The sequence below is a fragment of the Dioscorea cayenensis genome, chromosome 17 (genome assembly GCF_009730915.1).
Source record: "Dioscorea cayenensis subsp. rotundata cultivar TDr96_F1 chromosome 17, TDr96_F1_v2_PseudoChromosome.rev07_lg8_w22 25.fasta, whole genome shotgun sequence".
In the NCBI taxonomy this organism is placed as follows: Eukaryota; Viridiplantae; Streptophyta; class Magnoliopsida; order Dioscoreales; family Dioscoreaceae; genus Dioscorea; species Dioscorea cayenensis.
In genome coordinates this window covers 15969796-15978380 of record NC_052487.1, presented here as the reverse complement: position 1 = coordinate 15978380, position 8585 = coordinate 15969796, and the positions used below count along the sequence as shown (strand labels likewise).

General features: G+C 36.4%; 1 protein-coding gene across 1 annotated transcript; it reads left to right on the top strand.

The window, feature by feature from the left end:
* The first annotated feature begins 592 nt into the window (after window positions 1–592).
* On the top strand, window positions 593–7568 carry LOC120280397 (pentatricopeptide repeat-containing protein At3g49240, mitochondrial). Its single transcript, XM_039287239.1, has 2 exons — window positions 593–2600; window positions 7258–7568. Exons 1-2 carry the CDS (start codon window positions 633–635, stop codon window positions 7264–7266), a joined length of 1977 nt encoding a protein of 658 aa, XP_039143173.1. The 5' UTR covers window positions 593–632; the 3' UTR covers window positions 7267–7568.
* The last annotated feature ends 1017 nt before the right edge of the window (window positions 7569–8585 follow it).

The window sequence follows — 8585 nt, the reverse complement described above, 5'->3', positions numbered from 1 at the left end:
CAGTGAAGGGTTATTCCACTAAAAAACTATATGACTTGATTTGTCATATTTTAAAATCTATATTGATTAATAAATTTCTGATGTGATTGTTTTTATAATTAAAAAAATGTTATATTAGAAAATTCCCTTATTTTTATTTTGACCCATACTTACAAATTTACAATAAACTTTATCTTTGTTTTTATTTTTTCAAATGTAATTTCAATCATTTTTTCAATATCTATATATATATATATATTCCCATCATTTTTTTTTTCAAATAATCCAAAAAGAAGTTGTTCAAACATATTCAAAAAGTGTGAAAACCAAATAAAAAAAATGAAATAGCAATGTGAAAAAAGATTTATTGAAGTTCGAATTTTGGACATTAAAAATATATGTAACACATGTCAAATATCTAAAGCGGTATTGGAAAGTAATAAATCAAGGTAATATTGGGCTAGGGCCCTAACATTATTTGCAACTTAATAGAAAAAAAAAAACATTAAAAAAAAATATATCACTTTGCCTCGAGATCAGGTTCAGATACAAATCTCAAAGCATTCTCATCGCCAATATCATTCTATCAGCCCAAAACCTCTCAAAACCCTCATCTCCTCTCCCCTCTTCTCTCCCGAGTCCCAACTCAATCCATGGCTCTCTCCAAACCCATTTCCTTCTTCCACCTCAAAACCCTAACCCCATGCTACCCCCATCCCCGCCTCCGCCTCCTCCTCCCCTCCCTCCGCCTCTTCTCCTTCGCTTCCCCTGAAGAAGCCGCCGCAGAACGCCGCCGCCGCAAGCGCCGCCTCCGCATGGAACCCCCTCTCTCCTCCCTCCGCCCCTCCGCTCCTAAACCCCCTCAACAACGCATCCCCTCCAAGACGGCCCCAAATCCCAACTTCCCCAAGCTTCCAGAGACCCTATCGGCCCTTTCCGCCAAGCGTCTTGACCTCCACAACCGCATCCTCACCCTCATCCGTGAGAACGATCTCGACGAGGCCTCTCTCCTCGTCCGCCACTCCATCTACTCCAACTGCCGCCCCACTGTTTTCACCTGCAACGCTGTCCTCCACTCCCTTCTCCGCCAGAACCGCCACGCTGATCTCCTCTCCCTTCACCGCTTCATCACCCAGGCCGGCATCGCCCCCACCGTCATTACCCACAACCTTGTTCTCCAGGTCTACTGTGATGCCCGGAAGACAGACACTGCGCTCGAGCACTACCGCCTCATCCTAAAGGACTCACCTTTTAACCCCTCTCCGACAACCTACCGGATCCTCGTTAAGGGACTCATTGATTGCTCCAGGCTTGATCAGGCTCTGGATCTCAAGGACGATATGCTCACCAAGGCCTTTTGCCCTGCTGATCCCATTGTCTACAACCTGCTTATGGCTGGTGCCCTCAAGAGTTCTGACCCTGATAAAGCTCTGTCCTTGTTTGAAGAGCTTAAGGAAAAGCTTGGCGGTGGGATGGTGCTTGATGGCGCTGTTTATGGGAGTCTGATGAAGGGGTATTTCGCTAAGGGTATGGATAAGGAGGCAATGGAGTTTTATAGTGAAGTTCTTGGTGAGAATTCCAAGGTTCGCTTCAATGCGGTGAGCTATAACTCAGTGCTGGAGGCATTGACGAAGAATGGGAAGTTTGATGAGGCATTGAGACTGTTTGGTCGGATGAATGCTGAGCATGATCCTCCGAGGAGGCTTACAGTGAATCTTGGGAGCTTCAATGTGATGGTGGACGGGTATTGTGCTCTAGGGAAATTTAGTGAGGCTATTGAGACGTTTGGGAAGATGGGGGAGAAGAAGTGTAGCCCGGATGTGTTGTCTTATAACAATTTGATTGATCAGCTTGGGAGGAATCAATTGGTAGCTGAGGCAGAGGAGCTATATAGAGAGATGGGTGAAAGAGGGATCAATCCAGATGAGTACACGTATGTCTTGATTGTTGAGGCATGTTTTGGGGTGGATAGGGTTGATGATGCAGTTGCATACTTCAATAAGATGAGGGAAGTGGGGTTGAGACCAAATGCGAATGCTTATAATAAGGTTATTGGGGGCTTGGTGAATGCTCGCAAGCTTGATGAGGCAAGAGGGTTCTTTGAACAGATGGTGGAAAATGAGGTGAAGCCAAATATCACTAGCTATGAGTTGTTGTTGAAGGAATTCTGTGAAGTAGGTAGGGTGGATGATGCACTTAAGACGACCAAGGGCATTCTGATGGATGAAAATGTAGTTTTCAGCCCAGAGATGAAGGGGCTCGTGGAGGAGATGTTGAAGAAAGAAGGGAGGGAAGAGGATATGGAGAACTTGTATGAGGAAGTAGAGAGGGAAAAAGCTGAAGCATTGGCACGGGCAGAAGAAGAGAAGGCTAGAGCTGAGGCTCTTGCCAAGGAAGAAGAAGAGAGGAAGAAGGCTGAAGCTGCTGCAAAGGCGGAGGCTACTGCAAAAGCAAGTGCTGCAGCTATTGAGGCAGTTTTGGGAAGGAGGAAGGAAGAGAAGAAAGAAGAGCCTTCAGCTATTGGTTCCAGTGCTCCTGATGCAGGCCAATTGAAAGAACTCATTGATGGCATCACTCCTGGCAAGGATACAAAGGCTGGAGAGGGAGATGCTTTGGAACAGGTACCAACTTCATAAATTTAAGTAGCAGTAGTCCTTTAGAGTTGCTGTTTGGGAGAAAAGCTGTTCTCTAAGCAAACTTTGTTATTAATTTATGACTTCAATTTATTGCATGTTCTTTACCATCCTTATGCTTCTTGTTACAATATCTATGGAATGAAATTCATTATGATCAAGTGAACAACTTCTGGCTTGTCAGGTGTTCTTTTTTCTTTTCTGGTTGCTGTAAAGCTTAATAATCTATAACTTTTCAAACTCTTGTTAAGTATATCAACCAAGATAGCTTTCATCAATAACTTGCGGTAGTTAAGAATGATTTTAACTTCTTCCTATTTGAAGACATATTATTATTATTTTACTAATTGTGAGTCATGGACACTTTGAAGATAAGTAAGATGCACACATGCAAGCATGTAAGCAATGCATTTTATAATTGTAAATAAAGATGGTTATTAATTGATTTTGGATAATGGAAGGGTTTGGATTGGGATGAATGTTCATATGAGTCTGGAGAAGTGGTTGAAATCAGTCTATGTAAATTATTCAAATCTTATGGTAAGTTCAGATCATAGCTTTCAAACTGATGTTGTGGTGTAGGATTTCTATGAGGCTCGTAGAACTCCATGCTTTTGTGATTGTCTGTCTCATCCAGTGAGCTGCAAATAATGAGATAAGAGCCAGTGTACAGGTGTTTTACTAACCATTGAAATGTATAAAAGTAGACTTTGTTTAGGAGATGCACAACCCTTATGGGAGGAATTAGTAGTTAATTACTGAAAGTCAAATCTTTTACTGTTTGGTGGTTTGCTGTATTTCCATTGGGCAATGGATTCTTACAAATTTTCCGAAGTCTAGCCATGCCTTTGAGGATAAATTTATTCTCTTGCTTATACTTTACTTAAAGGTGTCTTTGTATAACTTCCTAGATAAAAGTTTATATAAGTTTCTTTTTAACTGTGGGCGAAAGGGTTTGATTTTGTAAAATTATCTGTCAAGCTTGTAAAAGTTGATTGGAATGAATGGTTGTTTTTGTATAAATCAGAATTTGATGTTGAAAAGCCATGTTCTTGGAAGAATGAAAATTCACAGGATGATCTAATTTCACCTGTAATATATATTAACCTTGTAAGCAATCCTTAGAAGTGAATCTAATTTGTTAAACTAGAGTTAAATCCAAGAAAATGGGTTATTTTTAGTGATTTATGATACCTTTGTAAAAACTTGTCTTCAATGTAAGGCCCTCGCCAGTATTCAACTTTTATCCTTAACCTGTTCTTTCTGTATTGCTTCAATTGAGCTGTTTATACTATTATTTTTATATCATAGTTGTTCTCTTGGCTTAGTGATGAAACATCTTCTATATATCTCCTAAGGCTAGCCCAAGAGGTATTTCATTTGCGGCTAACATACTAGAAGTAGAAGTATTTCCAAGCTAATGAGGCAGTCTCCAAGATCAATTCCATTTGTTTAGTAATTAGTTCCACTTTTAGAGGCATTCCAGGAAATCATACTAAAAATGCTATTAGAAAAGTGCATGAACTGTGTGTATATTTTAATTTTTTGGAAAAGGCCAAAAAATTGAAGAAATGCTGGTGTCAATACAAAGCATATCATTCTTTATGTTTTTTTAAAAATGTATTTTCCAAGTTTTGTGGTTTAGCATTGTTGAAATGCTTAGCTACAACCTAAATGGTATATTTATTTCATCTACTGGTTGTACCAGTGATGGTCCTGTGACTGTTGGTGCTTACTGTTTGTTAGTCAGCCAATTATTTGGTTGTGTAGGCAATTAACATTTAGAATGCTACGTAGTCTGGAACTTCAGTATGTATGAAGACAAAGCTTGCATGGGATAGAGAAACCGTCATTAGTGCCTACTGTTCAATTTTTTACTTTGGAAACGTTGAAAGACTATGGCCTACAGTTAAATTGCACAGTCCTATAAGCACTTTTTCTTTGTTGTTAGTAGGTGGAAGGTTCTAATTATTGGTTGATGGAGGTTCCTTTATGTTAGTACCTTGTATGATCTAAATTTAAATGAATAACATGCATCTCTCTGATGGCTGTTTCGGTTTATTTCCACACCTTTGGTAACTTATATGATTTGTCATTATTGTCTACCTCTCTCAGTTCATCTAGAGTTAGCAAGTTAATCATAATTTACACATATGGTTTCCAACTGTCCTTCCTCATGTCCACTACATAGGCAAAGTGACAAGTTACCTCTAACTTGCTGAGAAATGTTGTCACTAGAACTCAAGTTTGAGTACATTCCCCAGGACAACATGATGTGTTTGTGCTACGTGAAATGGACTTGTAGGATAGTTTCATTGTATATCAAAATATAAATGTGGCAGGTGCCCATGGATATCAACTTCCAAGGGACCAACATGATAGCTGTTATGTCACTCTTCTATGCATCTTTGTTGATCATGTCTTTAAATGTATTGCATGTAGGAGTCCGATCTTTGATCTTCTTTATCTCTGTCAGCTTTCCTCTACATGTCACTGATGTGTAGAATTATTGATTGCCATCTATGTGACACGGGCATCTTTGTCATATCAGTTATCTCAAGCTGGACATGTAATCAATATTTCCTTTTGATTATTCACTTGATAAACAATAAGTTATTGATGGTGACAGTGTGACATACTTCAAAGATAATGAGATCCTGTTGTCTTCTTCCATGACACAAGAAAATAGTCTTTACAGGGATCAGGAACGAGTGCATATTGTTTTTATGCCAACTATTTACATGTTCTCTTTGCCAAGGACTCTGAATAGGCCAATGTATTTTTTGCATTGATCCTCAGTATACTAAATTCTGTTGGAATGCTGATTAATTTTGCTTGATCTTTCCATATTTATCCTTGTATGGAATCCTTCAAGTCGGACAAGAGTGGCAAGACCCAAACCTCGCACTCATGTTTGGATGCTTTGAGATTCATGTAAAAATTGTATCTAGAGATTCCAACAATATTATGGAAGCTAGAGTTTGCAAGACAGAAGACTAAGTTTGTGGTTTATAATTTGTCTTTAATATTTTTTTAGGATGACTGTTAGTGGCAATTCAAAGGATGGATACTAACAATTAATACTGCAATTTTGTATCTATTTTCTAGAAGGACCTCATATGTCTGAAACTGTCTGAGATGATATTTCCAATGAAACTTAAATAAGCAATCTGGAATCCCAAGGACTATGGTGATGAAAGCAATGAAACTTAATTGAAGCCATGGAATAATTAATTATTAGTGAGGCTAAAAGCATGGCTTCTGAATTGAACTCCAATGCAGTCAATTAAATTATAGCCATGAACTGCTCTATTGAACCTGTTTTTCTCTGGCAAATCAAGAACTAGCCTTTAATAGTATGGGGCAAAAAACAAGATTATACTCTGGAGCACGTGTTACATTGGTGCCCTTTTGCCATTGTCAATGACTATCAAGAAAAATGGTTATCATAATGCTTGTGGACTTGTAGTACCTGCAGAAAATAAAGATGAGTAAAGAAATCGGGTTAAAGGTTTGTTTTCTGACTATAGTGTATGCATTTTTATAAAAGGATGAATTGAATATTAGAAGTTAGAAGAGCTTGAGCAATTGGTGTGAATACCTTATTCTTGCATTCATATATGTCATGTGTTGCGTGTATCATTTGTGTTGTTATTTCTTCTGATTTGTGCTACAAAACTTCAATCAATCATATATCCTCCCCAACACTTTAGGCATGATCAGACCCTTCTCCAATGGGTCATCTCTTTTGAAGTCAACGAATTTAAACCACTGTTTTTATTGATTGGTTTCCAGGGATACATGCTTGTTTTTTCTTTTCCCCAGCTGTTACTCTATTCTTTTAATTGTGACTTTGATTTAGATAACTTCAGAGGATCCTAAATTTCTCTAGATTATCTCGTAAGCACAAACTATGATGCCACTACATGCATAAGCAAGATTGTTTGAAGATTTGATTGCTTCATCAAATATTTGCCAAATTACTTTTGCCATAATTCATTGAGCATTTGTGCTGCTTCCCTTTGTAAAGTCAAATCGATAAAATAACTGTCTTTTGTGGGCATAAGTTTTAGTTTTCTGAAAATGTATTAAATACATCAACAAAGTCAATCCAGTGTGCCCAATGCTAGTGGCCCTTTTCTCTGCAGGTCTGATGTTATCTTTTCTCTGCAGGTCTGATGTTATCTTTTTAATATGCATTTTTGGCCAAGACAACATTTGTCTTTTGGGTGAACATTCATAGATTGATGCTTTCAACAAATAACTTGTTTTATATGCATAGATTGATAAGCTTCTCTACTGTATTTACTTCATTAGTTTTCTGCTTTTATCTATTGAATGCTTATTGTACATTTTTTTCTTGAAATTTTGAAGGTCAGCCATGCATTAATTCATTCAAGTATCAAGAATTTGTTCCCTTTTAAGTCATCAGAGTTGCTGGACTCAGGAAACTTTATAAATCATCTCTTGTTTTCTTCTCATCGCATTACATTATCTTATTATTTCTCCTATAGAAAATGTTGGACAACTTTCTCATTTCCTGCCAACCATATGTTGCATGAATAAATTGTTAGAAACTATATCATTATCATCCTTTTTACTCTAATATATGCCGAAAAGAAACTAACATCTCTCCCTTCTTCAGACTAGTTGATGCTACAACATGTGCGGGATATTCACCATTCGATAGAATGAGGTCATTCTCTTTGTATTCCAATGTGATCAAAATTCCACTTGTTACCAAGTGCACTTGGCTGCAACCAGCTCCTATCAATTTCAATTGCAGTTTCCGTGTCGACATCAGACCCATACGTAGGCGTAGTTAGGTTTTTCTTTTTAAACATGGTTCCTTCTTCATAGACATAGAGCATAAGACCAGAGGATGGAACTTTTAAACATGAGCATCAACTTGTCATTCCTATTGATTAATTAATCAGATCCGGGACTGTTTTCTCAGGCATTGTTGGTATTTCTATTTTTATTTTTCTGCTCAATAATGCATGGAATTGGTCTGCAGAGTTCTTGTGGATGACCTTGAATTGCTAAATGATGCATGGGTGTGTTATATAAATTTGTATCTTTATATATTTATATATTGAGACTATTGAGATTTGAGAGTTGTGCTTGAATGTACTCAGTGGGTAGTGATTGCCTGTGAGGAACAATAGGTAATGTGTTATTTATGCCAAGCTTGATGTTTTGATTAAACAATTAATGTTATTCTACGTGCATAAGTGGTGGTGTCAAGTTAAAAAATTAGTTAAAGTTAGTTGGTAATTTAAAATTTATAAAAAATTATATTAATTTTTTAAAATTATTTTTTATTTAAAATATAATTTAATAAAATATGTTTGTTTATATAGAATCATTCCAATTCCAATTTAATTAATATTATTAGAAATGTATATTTTAATATTAATAATTTTCTTAGAAAACGAATTAACTAGCATGTATATTTTTTGCCAAAAAAAAAAAAAACAGTTTTCCAGGGCCTCTTTGGTTGGATGGAAGTAATAGAAATGTTCCTTTTATAATATTTTTTACACGTTTGGATAAGTTGTTTTTTTTCCGTTTTTGTATTGCATTATGTCTTCTTGGAATCCCAAATCAATTTGCAAGTTGGTATAAATAATTTATTGTAACTCATTATTCCAATATGAATGATACCTTTGGAAGAAATTAGAATATGTAGAATTTCAAACCAAGTTTGAATTCATCATATCTCTATTGATCTTATGGAAACTGATCCTAATTAATTAACATATTTTATTACTTAGTTCTAACCTATATAAGTTAATAAATGATATTTTGGGCATTTGAAAAACAAAGCTAAATGATTGAACTTATCTTGTGAAAATTTTATAAAAATTTTAGTAATAAAATAAGTCACAATGTTGATAATATAAACTAGAGTGGGAATTGGGTAATCAAATCTTTTGAAGGGTAAAATTGGAAATAAATTGTAAATAAAGT

What these genes read in the sequence shown, in the direction of transcription:
- LOC120280397 (XM_039287239.1), top strand. Translation starts at nt 633, where the DNA reads ATGGCTCTCTCCAAACCCATTTCCTTCTTCCACCTCAAAACCCTAACC.